Source organism: Mesoplodon densirostris, chromosome 11 (assembly GCF_025265405.1).
Source record: "Mesoplodon densirostris isolate mMesDen1 chromosome 11, mMesDen1 primary haplotype, whole genome shotgun sequence".
NCBI classification, from domain to species: Eukaryota; Metazoa; Chordata; class Mammalia; order Artiodactyla; family Ziphiidae; genus Mesoplodon; species Mesoplodon densirostris.
Window position 1 is genome coordinate 54,081,635 of NC_082671.1, and position 18,966 is coordinate 54,100,600.

Sequence of the window (18,966 nt, forward strand, 5' to 3'; positions counted from 1 at the left end):
CTTAGGGGAAATGCTTTCAGTTTTTCACCATTGAGAATGATGTTTGCTGTGGGTTTGTCATATACGGCCTTTAGTATATTCAGGTAAGTTCCCTCTATGCCCACTTTCTGGAGAATTTTTATCATAAATGGGCATGAATTTTGTCAAAAGCTTTTTCTGCATCTGTTGAGATGATCATATGGTTTTTATTCTTCAGTTTGTTAATATGGTGTATCACATTGATTGATTTGCATATACCGAAGAATCCTTGCATCCCTGGGATAAATCCCACTCGATCATGGTGTATGATCCTTTCAATGTGTTGTTGGATTCTGTTTGCTAGTATTTTGTTGAGGATTTTTGCATCTATAATCATCAGTGATATTGGTCTGTAATTTTCTTTTTTTGTAGTATCTTTGTCTGGTTTTGGTATCAGGGTGATGGTGGCCTCATAGAATGAGTTTGGGAGTGTTCCTTCCTCTTCAATTTTTTGGAAGAGTTTGAGAAGGATGGGTGTTTGCTCTTCTCTAAATGTTTGATAGAATTCACCTGTGAAGCCATCTAGTCCTGCACTTTTGTTTGTTGGAAGATTTTTAATCACAGTTTCAATTTCATTAGTTGTGATCAGTCTGTTCCTATTTTCTATTTCTTCCTGGTTCAGTCTTGGAAGGTTATACCTTTCTAAGAATTTGTCCATTCTTCCGGGTTGTCCATTCTATTGGCATAGAGTTGTTTGTAGTAGTCTCTTAGGATGCTTTGTATTTCTGTGGTGTCTGTTGTAACTTCTGCTTTTTCATCTCTAATTTTATTGACTTGAGTCCTCTCCCTCTTTTTCTTGATGAGTCTGGCTAATGGTTTATCAATTTTGCTTATCTTCTCAAAGAACCAGCTTTTAGTTTTATTGATCTTTGCTATTGTTTTCTGTGTTTCTATTTCATTTATTTCTGCTCTGATCTTTATGATTTCTTTCCTTCTACTAACTTTGGGTTTTGTTTGTTCTTCTTTCTCTCATTCCTTTAGATGTAAGGTTAGATTGTTTATTTGAGATTTTTCTTCTTTCTTGAGGTAGGTTTGTATAGCTCTAAACTTCCCTCTTAGAAGTGCTTCTGTTGCATCCCATAGGTTTTGGATTGTCTTGTCTTCATTGTCATTTTACTCTAGGTATTTTAAAATTTCCTCTTTGACTTCTTCAGTGATCTTTTAGTTATTTAGTAACATATAAAATAACCTCTATGTGTCTTTGTTTTTTATGTTTTTTTCCCTGTACCTGATTTCTAATCTGATAGCATTGTGGTCAGAAAAGATGCTTGATATGATTTCAATCTTCTTAAATTTACTACGTCTTGATTTGTGACCCAAGATATGATCTATCCTGGAGAATGTTCCATGCGCACTTGAGAGGAAAGTGTAATCTGCTGTTTTTGGATGGAATGTCCTATAAATATCAATTAAATGACACTGTCATTTAAAGCCTGTGTTTCCTTATTAATTTTCTGTTTGGATGATCTGTCCATTGATGTAAGTGAGGTGTTATAGTCCCTCACTATTACTGTGTTACTTTCGACTTCCTCTTTGTAGCTGTTAGCAGTTGCCTTATGTGTTGAGGTGCTCCTATGTTGGGTGTATATATATTTATAATTGTTATATCTGCTTTTTGGATTGATCCCTTTATCATTATGTAGTGTCCTCCCTTGTCTCTCGTAGCGTTCTTTATTCTAAAGTCTACTTTATCTGATATGAGTACTGCTACTCCAGCTTTATTTTGATTTGTATTTTCATGGAATATCTTTTTCCATCCCCTCACTTTAAGTCTGTATGTGTCCCTAGGTCAGAAGTGGGTCTCTTGTAGACAGCATATATGTGGGTCTTGTTTTTGTATCCATTCAGCGAGCCTGTGTCTTTTGTTTGGAGCATTTAATCCATTCACATTTAAGGTAATTATCAATATGTATGCTCCCATTACCATTTTCTTCATTGTTATGGGTTTGTTTTTGTAGGTCCTTTCTTCTCTTGTGTTTCTCACTTAGAGAAGTTCCTTCAGCTTTTGTTGTAGAGCTGGTTTGTTGGTGCTGAATTCTCTTTGCTTTTGCTTGTGTGTAAAGCTTTTGATTTCCCTATCAACTCTAAATGAGATACTTGTTGTGTAGAGTAATTTTGGTTGTATGTTTTTCCCTTTCATCACTTTAAATATATCATGCCACTCCCTTGTGGCTTGTAGAGCTTCTGCTGAGAAATCACCTGTTAACCTTATGGGCACTCTCTAGTATGATATTTGTCGTTTTCCCTTGTTGCTGTCAATAATTTTTATTTTTCTTTAATTTTTGTCAGTTTGATTACTATGTGTCTCGCCGTGTTTCTCCTTGGGTTTATCCTGCCTGGGACTCTCTGTGTTTCCTGGACTTGAGTGACTATTTCCTTTTCCATGTTAGGGAAGTTTTTGACTATAATCACTTCAAATATTTTCTCTGGTCCTTTCTCTCTCTCTTCTCCCCTGAGACCCCTGTAATGCGAATGTTGTTGCATTTAATGGTGTTTCAGGGGTCTCTTAGGCTGTCTTCATTTCTTTTCATTCTTTTTTCTTTATTGTGTTCTGCAGCAGTGAATTCCACCATTCTGTCTTCCAGGTCACTTATCTGTTCTTCTGCCTCAGTTATTCTGCTATTGATTCCTTCTAGTGTGTTTTTCATTTCAGTTACTGTATTGTTCATCTCTGTTTGTTTGTTCTTTAATTCTTCTAGGTCTTTGTTAAACGTTTCTTGCATCTTCTCGACCTTTGCGCCATTCTTTTTCTGAGGCCCGGGATCATCTTCACTATCATTATTCTGAATTCTTTTTCTGGAAGGTTGCCTATCTCCACTTCATTTAGTTGTTTTCCTGTGGTTTTATCTTGTTCCTTCATCTGGTACATAGCCCTCTGCCTTTTCATCTTGTCTATCATTCTGTGAATGTGGTTTTTGTTCTATAGGCTGTAGGATTATAGTCCTTCTTGATTCTGCTGTCTGCCCTCTGGTGGATTAGGCTACCTAAGAGGCTTGTGCAAGCTTCCTGATGGGAGGGACTGGTGGTAGGTAGAGTTTGGTGTTGCTCTGGTGGCAGAGTTCAGTAAAACTGTAATCCGCATGTCTGCTGATGGGTGGGGCTGGGTTTCCTCCCTGTCGGTTGTTTGGCCTGAGACAACCCAACACTGGAGCCTACCCGGGCTCTTTGGTGGGGGTAATGGCAGACTCTGGGAGGGTTCACGCCAAGGAGTACTTCCCCGAACTTCTGCTGCCAGTGTCCTTGTCCTCATGGTGAGCCACAGCCACCCCCCGCCTTTGCAGGAGACCCTCCAACACTAGCAGGTAGGTCTGGTTCAGTCTCCTGTGGGGTCACTGCTCCTTACCCTGGGTCCTGATGTGCACACTACTTTGTGTGTGCCCTCCAAGAGTGGAGTCTGTGTTTCCTCCAGTCCGGTCATAGTCCTGCCATCAAATCCTGCTATCCTTCAATGTCTGTTTCTCTCCAAATTTCTTCTCCTGTTGCTGGACCCGCAGGTTGGGAAGCCTGATGTGGGGCTCAGAATCTTCACTCCAGTGGGTGGACTTCTGTGGTATGTGTTCTCCAGTTTGTGAGTCACCCATCTGGCCGTTATGGGATTTGATTTTATTGTGCTTGCGCCCCTCCTACCATCTCATTGTGGCTTCTCCTTTGTCTTTGGATGTGGGGTATCTTTTTTGGTGAGTTTCAGTATCTTCCTGTCGATGATTGTTTAGCAGTTAGTTGTGATTCCAGTGCTCTCGCAAGAGGGAGAGCACATCCTTGTACTCCGCCATCTTGAAATTGCTCGTTTTAATCAATGCTTCTTTAAGATCTTTGTCAGGTAATTTTTATGTCTCTGTCATCTTGTGATATTGATATCTATTGATTGTCTTTTTTCATTATATTTGAGATCTTTCTGGTTCTTGGTATGGTGTTTGATTTGGGGTTGAAATCTGGATATTTTTGTATAATGTTTTGAGACTTGGATTGAAACATGGATATATTTGTATGATGTTCTGAGACTTGGATCTCATTTAAACTCCATATTTTATGTGACTTTTTGTGACAATGCACTGGCATAGGATGAGGGGGTGTCATCCTGTTATTTCCAGGTGGAACTAGAAATCCAGGTTCCCTACTAGGCTTTCAGTTGACAATTAAGTGAGAACTTTTATTATTTCTGGGTGAGGGGGTGGAAGTTCCAACTGCCCACATGGTCTCTACCAGACATTCTGGTAGGGATGGTGTCATTACTGCAGGGTGATGGTGAAAGTTCTGACTCTCCACTAGGCCTCCTCTGAGAAGGCAGTGTGCTTTGTTACTAGGGATGGAACATGGTCTCCACTGATGCCATGGTTCACCTCATTACTGGCTGACAGGGTTACAATTCTTGGCTCTCTACTTGGCCTTTGCTGGCACCACCCTGGCAGAGGTGGAAGAGAGTGGTGCCTGCTTCAAGAGAGTGGAAATCTAGGCTCCCCAGTTAGCCTTTGCTGACATGTTTGGGGATGGAATCACAGTTTTTCCTGTGGTGCTTGGCTGGAATATAGTGGTTGTTCTCTAAAAGTTTTTGTCTTTCTGGGCTTCTCCTTTTTTCTGGGCTTCTCCTTTTTTGGTAATTTAGCTAGAGTGAGCAGGCTTTTGAGGGGAATTGTTCTGTCTGCATCCGTTGGTATTTCCAGGTTGCTGGCTCCTCCAGCTCCAAGACTGGCATATATAAGGCAAAAAGAAAACCCACTTCACTCACCATTCTGTTGTTACTTGGGCCCTGAGTGCCCTTGCGTTTAAAAAAATTTTTCTCCATCTTTCAGACTCTTCTTATTGTTTGTTTTATAATATACTGTTTAGTTGTACTTATTGGGAGGAATAGGATAAGTATGTCTATTCCATCTTTGTGGAGACAGAGGTCATGTACATCATTTTTGAGCTTTATTTTCAATGGGCCTCGTGTGATTCTTCTTCTCTGTGCAGGTACCTGGAACTGGAAAGCAGCGGCCATCGGAATGAAGTCAGACTGCACTACCACTCCAGCAGCCACCATCCTCACACAGAAGTGTTTCCTTACATTTTGGCTGATGATAAGTGGCACAAGCTCTCCTTAGCCATCAGTGCCTCCCACTTGATTTTACATGTCGACTGCAATAAGTAAGTGAAATGTTCTCAGTTTAGGTAATGGAAGATTCTAAGAAATGACGGTTAATGCACGTTACTTACCTGATGCTTCTTTGCAGAATATATGAAAGAGTTGTGGAAAAGCCTTCCACAGACTTGCCTCTGGGCACATCATTTTGGCTGGGACAGAGAAATAATGCACACGGATATTTTAAGGTATCTTCTGACTAAGGTCTGAGCATAAAGTGTAAATATAAATGCTTTTTAATGAATTTGGAAAAGTACGTTTTGCTTTTTATGGTGTAAAGCAAAATAATTAGATGGGTATAGTTTTTTTCTATTTGTGTCTATTTCTGTTTTAGTTTTTATTTTTACACTGGTGTTTAATTTAGCTGGTTAGCACTATTTTCTCTTTTTTTCCTGAATGAGTTTGAACTTTAAACATAACAGAGATGATCACAAGGCTCAATCAGGGCAGTTAACATCTTCTTGAAATCAGGCATTCAAAGTAATAAAAATCTAAAATGTTAATATACAAATAAACTCTCTACCTTTGAAAAATAACCTTTGATGATAGTTTTATTGGGGTGTTAATAATAGAGGTTTAAAACTTTTCAATATTCATGGTCTCTTCATACTTCTGAAAGTGAGAAAGGAGTACATATATATATACACAAATCTATCAAAGCTAGAAAGCAGTTATAATTTATATCTTTTTCTTATTGTCTATTTAGAGACACACTCCATGAAATTGCCTCACAGGATCTAAAAGACATACCATTTAACTTTCAGTATTTTAAGGTTGAGGAAATAAAGTTCAGAAAATTGCTCGATTACAAGCCCATAGTGTAATCATTTCCCCTCCAGTGACTCTGACACTGCCTGTCATACAGAAGAGGATAGGCAAATGGTTGTTAAATGAAAGAATGATAGGTGATGTGTCTAACTCACGGATTTCTAGCTAGAGTAGGTACCAGTAACTTTAAAATTGTGTTCTAAGATAGGTTTGTATTCCCAGAAAGGTATTTTTAAAACTTACTTAAACTGCTACCTGGAAACCAGGTGCTTTGAATATGTTATTTCATCGAATCCTAGTCTTGCTAGCCTTGGTGCAGGGCCTTTAAAATTTTTTAAAATCTCTTTTACATATGCATAAGCTTGTTCAGAGAGGTTAAACAACTTATCCAAAGCCAGTCATGGGGAATTGATCCCATGCTTGGGAGTCCTGAAAAATCAGTGCTCTTTCCCCACATAAGGGATAGCAAGTTTTTACTATAGGTGCCGAGTCTCTCCTCTATTTAATCATGGCACTCTTCCCCATGGAGCCCAGATGTGGCATCAGAAACCTTCTCACACGTCAGTTATGTGTACTACTCTAGGGGCCATAATTTTTACTGTAAACTGTAAATGGTGCTCTCTAGATTTGGGTAGTGTACAAACTATAGGACTCTACCTGGTGTCTTTGCTTTCATGTTGCTGCTACCAAGTGATAGGATTTTGTTGTATACAAGTTGCTTCCCTGATCCAAACCCCAAGCAAACAGCAGATCCAGCAATTGCCACATAGTATACTTAAATATTTATCATTCACACTGACACTGTTTTTGTACCATGCTATTAATCAGATTAAATATGTAGAAGATATATAGGCCAGGACTTGACTGGTAAATCTTTGTAGGTACATTCAAAATTGTCTTAATGATATGTTGGTATGTCACCTCTGTCATTAAACGTTCTATTTCCATTTTTCAAAAGGGATAAAGTGAAATATTACTTAAAGAAAATATATAAAGATGTTAAAGGAAGAGAGAGGGGTGGTGAATGAAAGGGACAGCTGGAGTGTGCCTGATGTCGTTTCTGAGCTACTGTTTGGCCATTGCTTTAAGAGCCTTGTAAGCTGGAAGCTAATTATATCTTAATGACAAAGTATGCATGTAAATTTCACATGTAAACATGTGATGTGACCTTTGGTGTAAAATGGGTCATTTCCAGTTGGCATTTTAAAAAATTTTAGGCTACAGTTTCTGTACTCCTAAGGACTCATCACTGAGTCTTGCTGTAGCTGTTTAATAAATCTCTTGTCCTTTTTAAATTGAGAAATTCACTTTAAAATATCCAACTGAGAAACAAGAAATGCTCAAATAAGCATTGCTCTTATGACTTAGCTTTTCTCTTGTTTTCTTTTTGATGATTGCAGTTAACTTAAAACGGGTATCAGTTTCACTGTTGTTGAAACCCAAAGTGATTTTCAGGTTGATTTTTAAAGGTCATTTTCAAGCCTTTCTTCAGTGGCTAACTAAAAATAACTTCCCCAAACACATACTATTGCCTCTTAATTATATCTTGACATTTAATCTTAAGGCTTTAAAAATATTATCAATAAGAAAGTATGTGGGTAATCATCTATTTTGCCTGCCTGATGTTTTTCTTTCCCTTTGGTTTGAAGTCAAAGCAATGTATTCAAAAAGATTTTATTCAGGCATGTTGGTGAGTCTATCCTGTAATGTTTCCCTTCATGAACTTGACTGTTGAACATAATTTGGGTAGATGAAAGTAATACGTCTCTTTCAAAATTTTTCTCACACAGGGTATAATGCAAGACGTGCAATTACTTGTCATGCCCCAAGGATTTATTGCTCAGTGCCCAGATCTTAATCGCAGTAAGTCCATTAGTTCTCGCACCGTGTAATGAAAAGTATGCTTCTTGCTTAGTTTTGTCCAAAATGTCAGTTTGAAATTGGAGTTCTCATATATTAGTTGTCAGCATAGACTTAACCAGATTGAACTCCTTATAAATATAACTTGACCAATGTGGTGTTTATAATTCTAGCCTGTCCAACTTGCAATGACTTTCATGGACTCGTGCAGAAAATCATGGAGCTGCAGGACATTTTAGCCAAAACATCAGCCAAGGTAAAAGCTCCTTAGAAATAGAGGCTGGGGGAGCTCAAAAATCCTTGAGGTTCCTTACAATTCCTTTTGTAACCACAGTTGTTCACCTTTGAGACTTTTCTTATACCCTACTGTGTACCAGGACTGAACCAAAATCCCTGCTCAAGAAAGGGGCTTATAAATATTCAAGCCCTAGCCATCTGTATAACAAATGATTCAGTAAATCAGGAATGAGGAAGATTACTACACTGCTTATTACGACAATAGGATTTATTGTTTAATTTAGTTTTTATTGTTATTTAGTTTTTCTTTGCAAGGAGGGAGGCAAGAGGACATTGTAAAGAATATGAGCACTTGAATTATGTCAAGGAAATGGTCCCACAAAATCTTTCTACCACTATGTTACAGTTGTAGGAATATTGGCTGTCTTAAGCCTGTATCAAGTTTACCTATAGTTTCACCAGGCTGTTGTCGTGTTGCATAGCAGTTACTTATGACCTGGAAGTTGTGTTGTATATCAATGATTTGTTTCTGACCCAATATATATTCTAAAATTTATGTTTGCACTCGAGCAAACATAGTCATGAAATTAAACATTTTTAAAAATGGAAAATGCTTCTCTGCATTGTGGATGATCCTATTTTGACTTAGCCTTCTTTTCCATCATATAAATCCTGCTTTTTTCCCCCAAAGGCAGGGGGCAAGTTTACTACAAAAAGAAGAGGGGAAAAAATCCTTTCTTTTAAATGAAAGGCTTAAGTCATTTGCAGCAACATGGGCGGGCCTAGAGATTATCATACTAATTAAGTAAGTCAGAAAGAGAAAGACAATTACCATACAATATCACTTATATGTAGAATCTAAAATATGACACAAATGAACTTACCTATGAAACAGAAAAAGACTCACAGACATAGAAAACAGACTTGTGGTTGCCAAGGGGGAGGGGGGTGAGGGAGGGATGGATTGAGAGTTCGGGATTAGCAGATGCAAACCATTATATATAGAATGGATAAACAATAAGGGCCTACGGTATAGCACAGGGAACTATATTCAATATCCTGTGATAAATCACAATGGAAAAGAATAAAATGAAAAAAATAAAGGCTTATGTATATTTATAATAAATAGTTGATGGGCACAGCCATCATTACAGCTATTCACCTGAAAAACAGTCAGATGCCTGTTGGAGTGTCTTGCCTTTCTGCATGGCTGGAATGGTGAACAATAGGAACCCCTTCCTTTGTGCCACAGCTGTCTCGAGCCGAACAGCGAATGAATAGATTGGACCAGTGCTATTGTGAAAGGACTTGCACCATGAAGGGAACCACCTACAGAGAACTCGAGTCGTGGACAGATGGCTGTAAGAACTGCACATGCCTGGTATGGCTTTTGCTGGAGTTCAGACTAAGGGAACTCAGATGTCCCCACGCTTTAAAAAGTTATTAAAACAATGTCATCATGAAAATTTCAAGACCCGTTTCCTCAAGACACAGCACTAAAGTGCCGGCAAACCCGGTCAAATCTAAAGGACTGTGTGTTGCATTAAAGACATTTTCTAGCCTATAAAGATGATTACGGTTTAAGAATGCTATAAAGTTTTAAGTTTACTGGTCCACACATGAAGTTAACAATTTAACTTGAGTCAGTAAAGGGATTCCCAAAGGATTCTATCCTGTTGTCCTTAACTTTTCCAGGGATTTTTCCCTCATGTTTTATTAATGCATTTTGATAAAACTAAATTAAGTGCAACAGGAAATACTGTGTCCAGTTCGGGCTGTACAAACAAATAATGGAGCTTAAATAATCTTTAAAGGTTTACTCATACAGTGGAATACAAATTATAGAGTATAAATAAGTTTGAGTTCTCTAATTGCTCACTAATTAAGTAGAATATTTAGTGCATTATTATTTCAAACATGTAAGTTCATTTTCAAAGAAAAGTTCAAAATGAGTTTAGTTTTGAACTTTTAAATTCCACATGAATTATCTGTTAAAACTGGTTGACTGGAAAGAAGTCAGAGGTCTAAAAAATTTTTTTCCCAAGTTCATCCAGTTTATTCAAAAGTGGAACATCATGATGTAAGAAGGTCAAAGTTAGCTGTGAAATAACCGTACATGTGTGTATGTGTGTGCCTGATTTGTATGGTTTCTATTCAGGAACATATATTCCTATTAAAGTCATAGCATTTTACAAATACAGTAAAACCTTCCCAACTTGTTAAATGGGTGACAAAAATCAAATTGAGTAAAATACAAGATGTGGTATGTGAAGTAAATAAAACAACTAGAAAAGCAGCTAACCTACCTGGGAGCTCTGGGTGACCTTGGGGAATCAAATTCCTTGAGGTCCCTTTTGCAGTTTGGCACCTCTTGTGATGCTTCTCAGCATCAATTCATGGTGGTGGCCTGTCCAAGCTTAAATATCCTTGGGAAGATTTCTGCATCCTGAGACTGGGTCTCCAGCACGGCAGCAGCTATTCCAAAAATCTCCTCATGTGTTGATGCTCATTTTGTGAGTCATCTGGGGAGACACGAGTGCCCCAGGCTGACCCTCAGCCTGCTCTTTCCCTGTCAGCAGGTGCCCTTCCCTCCACACCTGTTCTCATCCACTTCACAACAGGAGGTAAGAACTCTAGCTCAGTTGCTGGACAGAAGATGGAGCCAATCACCATCTGTGTTATCACCCAAATTGTATTACTGTGGGTTTTACTGTATTATGGGTTTTGCTGTATAATAACCAAAGAGAATAGTGGTATTTATGACATTTTACATGAAGAGTTTGAAATTTAAGAAATATATTAAACAATACTTGAAAGCTACCAAGCTGCAACTTGGAAATTCTTTAAAATACTGTTTTCTTCTCAGAATGGAACCATCCAGTGTGAAACTCTGATTTGCCCAAATCCTGACTGCCCCCTCAAGTCGGCTCTTGCATACGTGGATGGCAAGTGCTGTAAGGAATGCAAATGTGAGCATAACTTTTATGAATACTTTTTTGGCAAAAATAAAGCTTTGTATTAATAAATATTCACCCATCATTGGTTTAATCTGGGTAAGCTAAATAGCTTTTAGAAATGATGGAAATACCTTCTCTATTTTGGTTGAGCAGTTCTTTTCCACTTAAAAGTGCTATACTTGTATTTTAGCAAGAACGTTTTTCTTGGAGGAATCTATTCTGTATAGTGACAGTAGTAGCAAAGATATGTAAGAAACTTAGTGGAAGGCATTTCTCTCATTAACACTGCTTTATACAAATACCTCTCAACTAGGTTGAGAATAGTCCACACTCTGTCAAGATAAACAAGAAAATCCAAGATACAAGTGACCTTCAACAGCAGAAGGTACAAAACTCTATTAGTCCAAACCACAGAAGTGCACATTGTTATAGGATTGTCCAGTGTGGACAGGGCAGGGCCATGATCTTAATTCATAAAAGAGGCTCATGCCACTGAATGAGGAAGCCATCTGCCTTTTAGCAACTGTTGTATGCAGTTCACTTCTGATGTCTGCAAATGCTCTTTGAATCGATAGCTATCCTCAAATGGGTTCTAAATCATTTATTTAATGACATAAATCATCGCATCTCTATTGCTTACACTTTAAAAGATTGCCTTAAGTCCATGTTAAAAGTAGCATTTAAAATTTAGCTATTATTATTATTTTTTACCATGCAATAGTAACATAGATGAAAACTGGGTTGTTATAAAGTTTGCAGACTATATAGGGCTGTGTAAGTGCAGTATAAGCATACACACACATGCACGCGCATGCACACAGACAGGGGAGAGGGCAAGGGAGAGGGAAGGAGAGGGAAACAAAAGTAACAGCTGCTTTTTCTAGGGTTTTTATGCTCACTGGTCTCTGTTACCACTGCCATACCTTACTCTCGCCTACTCAGTGTGCAGGGTGCTCCTGGCGAGAGTGACAAGTTATCAGAGAAAAATCAGGAAGTTGCTTTGTAGTCCATTGATTTACTTCCCTCAGGAGCTCATGTATATTTAATTTTGTTAGACTTTACCTTGAGGCCAATCCATTTCATGAGAGTGTATTCGCCTAGTCAAGTAGATTTGGCTGAACCAGGAAAGGTTGAACGCAGTCGTTCTCACGCATGTCACCAGCTAATTTCCTTGGTGAGGGGTAATCTGAGTTCTTCCTTGAACTTGTATTAATAATGAAAAGCTTGTGACGATATTCTGTAGTTTTCTTTGTGGATGCTTGGAGGTAGGAGGAAGAAGGGCCCTCTCTAGGACTTTATATTCATAACACAACAGTAGCAGGAATCATACTTTTGGCTTTTATTTCTTTCATCCTTCCCACTGATACTTCTACATGGTTACCTGTGAATATTTACATTCACATTTACATTAAGTGATGTTGATTTTATTAGAGATGGGCTGATTGGAATAATGGACCATCATGATAGATGGATTAGTCAGAAGTTGTGAATTTCAGTTCTGCTTTTACCATTTGTCTCTGTTACCAACAGTAAGCTGCCTATTCAATCAGACTGTGCTTGAAATCTTCCCAGAAAGCATGTAGTTAGACTTAATGAAATGGTAAAATATTTTGAAATTCATTAATACAAAGTGCTTCTGGCAGACTTTGGTGTTAATGATTGGAAATCAACTGTATCTCATACATAAAATAGTGAAAGCTGCAAATAAATGATCAATGCGGGGACCATAGCATCACTGGAGAAGTGTCAAAATAATTCATTTGAGTCTTTCATTTCATATGGTTAAAAAATAATAAGGATTAAGTGACTTTGTCTTTCTGGTCATATTCAGTGATATGGGTGTCATGGAATATAAAGGATTTGTGTCCTATAGTTGGTTGTATTTCGAGTATTTGAACCTCTGGTTCTGATGAATTCAACATTTTACGAGGGCTAGCATGATATTTTCAGTAAACACCCATAGATTTTTTTTTTCCTGCGAGAAATAAGTATTTAGTTCATATGGTAAATATTATTAGAGATTATTTGGGAATGTGTCTCACGCACAAATTTTTTTATGCAGAAAAGAAATGATATAACTTTTTATTGAGTGTAATTTATATACTATATACTATATATATGTATATAGTATATACATATATATACTATGTAATTTACCCATTAAAAAAGTGTACAATTCAGTATATTTTAGTATATTTGTAAGGTTGTTCAACCATCATCACTACCTAATTCCAGGACATTTTCATTATTCCAGAAAGATACCCCATAACCGTTAAGAATCATTCTGCCCCCCCGTCTCCTGCCAACCCATCAACCGCTAATCTACCATCTGTTCCTATGTATTTGCTTATTCTGGGCATTTCATATAAATGCAATATACAATATCCACATGCATAAATTTAAAAACAGTCACGAGAAATATTTCAGGAAATGTGCTTCTGAAAAGTTTTGCAAAAAATATTTTATAAAGGATAAATAATATTTACAATAAATTTAATAATCATTAGCTGACTTGTTTAGATAGTTCAGATTTTCGTATGTGCTGAAAGTGTGAGAAGCTAATAGTTATACAGATCCATGCATGATGTTCTGTGTGTGTGTGTATGTGTGTGTGTGTGTTTCACTGTTACATATGAAGGGAAGGAAACAGTATCATTTTCCTATGTAAATTTCCCCAGTAGCATCAGTGTTATAATTTACAAGAACTTAATTTCAGTGGAATATAATTTCTATGTGTTTTACTTCTTAAAACACAAACATAAGCCTTCCTCTTTATTATTATTATTATTTTTATTGGAGTAAAATTGCTTTACAATGTTGTGTTAGTTTCTGCTATACAATGAAGTGAATCAGCTGTATGTATACCTATATCCCCTCTCTTGGACCTCCCTCCCACCCCCCATCCCACCCATCTAGGTCGTCACAGAGCACGGAACGGAGCTCCCTGTGCTATACAGCAGGTTTCCACTAGCTATCTGTTTTACACATGGTGGTGTATTTATGTCAAACCTAATCTCCCAATTCATCCCACCCTCCCCTTCCCCCTCTGTGTCCACATGTCTGTTCTCTACATCTGCGTCTCTATTCCTGCCCTATAAGTAGGTTCATTTGTACCATTTTTCTAGATTCCACATATATACGTTAATATGATATTTGTTTTTCTCTTTCTGGCTTGCTTCACTCTGTATGACATACTCTAGGTCCATCCACATCTCTACAAGTGACCCAGTTTTGTTCCTTTTTATGGCTGAGTAATATTCCATTGTATATATGTACCACATCTTCTTTATCCATTCATCTATCGTTGGACATTTAGGTTGCTCCCATGTCCTGGCTATTGTACATAGTGCTGCAATGACCACTGTGGTACATGACTCTTTTTGAATTATGATTTTCTCAGGGTATATGCCCAGTAGTGGGGTTGCTAGGTCATACGGTAGCTCTATTTTTAGTTTTTTAAGGACCCTTCATACTGTTCTCCATAGTGGCTGTATCAATTTACATTCCCACCAACAGTGCAGGAGGGTTCCCATTTCTCCACACCCTCTCCAGCATAAAAAATGGGCAGAAGACCTAAATAGACATTTCATCACAGCCTTCCTCTTACACACTGCACTCATTTGATCTTTGAAACTCTTTGGCTCAATAGCCTTTTTAATGGCATAAAATTAACAAAGTATATTCTTTAGTGAGAACTATTTAAAGAGATTAATCATTTATTGTTTCTAAAGCCCTCGGAAGGGAAAACATGTAACCTAACTGCTGAACTGTTACTCTGCCAAGGCTGAAAGGAACGAAGCACGTGCTCGTGGGCAGTCCTTTCTGGTGTTCTTTATTTACTGCTTTCAGCCTTACTGCGTCAGAGCTGTTTGTGCAACTCTGAGCAGCCCTATTTTGCAGCCTGCTTTATATTTTCCCTCTGTAACTTCAGCTCTAGCCCTTTATCCAAACATAAATACTGTTGAATAGTAAGAAGGTTGTTGTTCTGGGAAAGAAGTCAGAGAGAAACAAGCCTGTCACTTTTCTTTATTTGACTCGACATAAGCAAAGTGTTGGGAGGAGGGGCTAAACCTTTTATGCCTCTACCATTGAGCCACTGTGGTGGAGTTAAACAGAGGATGAAATCCAAAGGCAGGAATGCACCAGTGCCAAATCACTAAGGTAATAATAGTCACAACGCTAATGAAGTCGTATCCCTTCCTCAGATTAGAAGGCACATACTTGGCTCCTCAGGTGAACTTCACAGTAACTGTATAAGGTAGGCATTGTCTCCATCTTCCTCATTAGAGGGATTATGTGACTTGCCCAAGAACACACATTTAGTTAGATGTGCCAGAGGAATTCTGTCTGAAAGTGCTGTGCTTTGCCAGCCTACATCCCTCTTCAAAACCACCTGTTATAATTAATCTCAGTGATCTACTTTCATCGACTGGTAACTAAGCTTACTATACAAAGCCATTTGGGGTTCTGGCTAAGTCTAGGTGAAATTACAAAGTAAGCAGAGTACCACTCTGCTTACTTTTCAGCCACCACTGCCATACCCTTTATTCCAGTCACAGGCTCTCAGCTAGCCAACAGCAAGATTGACTGACTCAAATTCAAGGCAGCTCTAGAAAATGTAAAGTATAAATATTTTGGGTGAAATTAAATCTGAAGTAGGATGAAGTCAAACTAATTAAAGTACATAAAATCTCAACCCAGTTGAAAAAATTGTCATAAAATAATCAACTAAAGTTCTAGGAAATAGAAAGTTACTAAAATCACTGAACTTAGAAAACATTTTTAAAGTATTTAGTGAATTCATTTATTTTCTTTCAGTGGACTGTAGATTCAAGTTTGAACACAGACCTCTGCTTCACAGAAAAAGTGATTCATGAAAATAGGGAATCTGAAGCAAATCTGAACTAATGCTGTAATGACTTTTGCAGAAAAGGCTATGTTTTAATAAGCAGCAACAAGGAAGGCAGATTTCCTATCTATTTCTAGAAAGGCATCAAATACAGGAAATGTAAATGTGACCATCAGAATTGGTTGGTGCTTGCCTAGTAGCCATAGTTATTTTAATTGGTGTTTTCTCAAAGAGGCCAGATTTATATGAATAAATTAAAATCATTATTTTGGCTGAACAAAATCAGGGTTTCAATATGTAATATAGATCACATTTTAATATCTTTTGTGCTGATTAGACATCATATTGTTTTAAACTTAATTTAAAAACCCTCTTAGCTTAGATAAAATGGACTTTTGATATCTTTGCATATTGAGTGGTTAAGCATGTGGGTTATAGAGTTAGATTTTCTGGGTTTGAATTCTGGTTCTACTGCTTATTAGCTTATTAGCTGTGGAACTTGGGTCAAGTTACTTAACCTCGCATAGTCTCAGTTTCCTCATCCGTGATATTATATGTAAGGGCTGGTGTGAGGACTGAATGAGTAATGCATGTAAAGTGCTTAGAACAAAGTTACCTATTATTACTGTTTTTATGAGGATATGGGAAGGGGGAAGGGTAAGCTGTGACAAAGCGAGAGAGAGGCATGGACATATATACACTACCAAACATAAAATAGATAGCTAGTGGGAAGCAGCCACATAGCACAGGGGGATCGTCTCGGTGTTTTGTGGCCACCTAGAGGGGTGGGATAGGGAGGGTGGGAGGGAGGGAGACGCAAGAGGGAGGAGATATGGGAACATATCTGTATGTATAACTGATTCACTTTGTTGTAAAGCAGAGACTAGCACACCATTGTAAAGCAATTATACTGCAATAAAGATGTAAAAAAAAAAAGAATCATTTATGTTTTTGTTGATGAAAATACAAACTAGTGAAACTCATTTGGTCATAGATCTTAAAGCTACATAGGACCTAGAGATCTTCAGAATAGCAATTTGCTTTTGAGGAGGTAAAGCTTCAGTATCCCTATTTTACATAGGAATAATGAAGCCAGGGAGGTTAAATTGCTTTTCTAAGATCAAACAGTTAGTTTGTAATACAAGGTAATTTTTTTTTCAAATTCTGTTCTGATACACAGTACTACTCTTTTTTAAGGCCATTCTGACCTCAATATTTTGGATAGGTCTTGACCAAGGTTTACACGTGGAACCAATTTATCATGCTTTATATATTCTTTTGAGTCTGGCTTCTTTCATTCAAAATCATGTTTGTGACATTCATCCATATTTTTGCATGTAGATGTCATTTATTCATGCTTATTGCTGTATATGTTCCATTTGTGCTAATGTATCACAATCCAATCTATTATTGAAGAGTGAGTTAAGTGGTTTCCAGTTTTTGACTCTATAAATAGTCCTTCTATAAACGTTCTTTACATCTTTTTTGGTGTTACGCATGCCTGATGGGTATATACCTTAGAATTGTTTGGCCACGGGGTAAAAACTGTTTTATTCTACAGCAAAGCAGTTTTCCAAAGTGCTTATTCCAGTTTGGCCTCCCACCAACGGTGTATGAACATTCCAGTTGCTCCACAATCTCACCCACACTTGGCATTTTTGGTCTTTTTAATTTTAGGCATTATGATAAATTATACTGGTACATCATATTGTACTGTAGTTCAAATTTGCATTCCCCTGATGACTAATGAGGATGAGCACTTTTTCAAACTTTTATGGACCCATTTCCCTAATTTTAAATAATAGAAGATAAGAGTAGATTTTTAAATACAAACATTTCCCCAAAGAGCATTTTTCTTGTTTTTTTTTTTTGGGGTAGAAGATGGTAGTTTTGGAGGTTTGATTCTTTTATTTTCATGTTAGCATGCAAATATGGATGATCTAGCCCTGTCACTTAAAATGCATAGCAAAGTAGGGACAGAGATTAAATGACAGTCACTCAAGTAATTTGGGGATTTTTTTTAAAGAAAGGAATGGCAGTAATGAAACTGACTCAGAGACTTTTAAACATGTGAATATAGGGAGGAGGAAGAAAAAGCAATGGGATATAGTTCACCAAGAATCTCTTTGTTCTTAAAAAAAAGAAACACATAATTTATATAGGCTACGTTAAAAAAGAAAATAATTTCGGAGCAACATAACCAATAAACTTAGCTGTCTCTACAGTAATTCTGGAAGCATGGGAAATATGCAGTATGCATTGGAGGTTCTCATGAATGAACACGGTTATAAATTATTGGGCTTTATAGAGACATGAGGGGCTACATGACTAGAATGCTAATGCTGACTCAGGGATCTACGCAATAATGAAAAAGGTAGAAATAGCAATCAAAAGGAATGTGCGTTGTGTTACATATCAAACACAATATTTTTGGGAAGTTTCCTGAATGTCTGTGGTTATTAAGGAAACAATGTCAGCAAACAATTGAATGAGCTGAGTGCTCATGGTGTTGGTGTAAATCAAGTGCATGGCCTTGGCTTGGATTGTCTTTTCTCACCAAAATTACCTTAATTTAGTATTTAAAATAATACTGGATAAATCATAGAATTATGACACTTTTCTAATTCTATAGATAAGTATGAAGAAATGGGCAAGAAAATAGTTCACGTGTGTATTAGTTAAGGTCATTGAACTTATGATAGGGAGTATTTTCACTAAAGACAAATAGCTAAATTTTATTAAAGAGAGGTTTCATCAAGATAATCCTGTAGGCTTCCTGAACACTATCATTAATTTTGTGCTGATTTTTTTCATAAACTCTTCCAACAGGCATTTGGCATACTGCTATCTTTTAAGCATTATAAAAACTGATAAATGTCAAATCAGAGGAAAAAACACTGAACTGGCAATATATTAATAAGCAAGAATAATTAACAATATAGCCTTCAGATTAATGACTGTATGAGACACTGCATGATACATTTTAATGATCTTTTAGCAAAATAAAAAATCTATTGTTAATTTGTCAGCTTGTAGCAGAGCTGAGGTACCAGGAAAAGGCAGGGCAGAATTACCCGATGATTCCAATGTCACAATGATTTGCTGCTGTGTCCTGTACTCCACAGTTCTGAGATGTTTGACTCTATCATTCTTTCTTC

General features: G+C 37.3%; 1 protein-coding gene across 3 annotated transcripts in view; it reads left to right on the forward strand.

The window, feature by feature from the left end:
- The window catches only part of NELL2 (neural EGFL like 2), a 458,505-nt gene that overhangs the window by 161,612 nt on the left and 277,927 nt on the right, over positions 1-18,966 (forward strand). For 2 of the 3 annotated variants that reach the window (XM_060111915.1, XM_060111917.1), the window contains exons 5-10: positions 4,969-5,142; positions 5,229-5,325; positions 7,696-7,768; positions 7,939-8,021; positions 9,255-9,383; positions 10,869-10,971. In XM_060111915.1, the coding sequence (XP_059967898.1) occupies positions 4,969-5,142; positions 5,229-5,325; positions 7,696-7,768; positions 7,939-8,021; positions 9,255-9,383; positions 10,869-10,971 (659 nt within the window). The remainder of the gene's footprint in view (positions 1-4,968; positions 5,143-5,228; positions 5,326-7,695; positions 7,769-7,938; positions 8,022-9,254; positions 9,384-10,868; positions 10,972-18,966) is intronic. The other variant, XM_060111916.1, reaches the window with a different exon arrangement.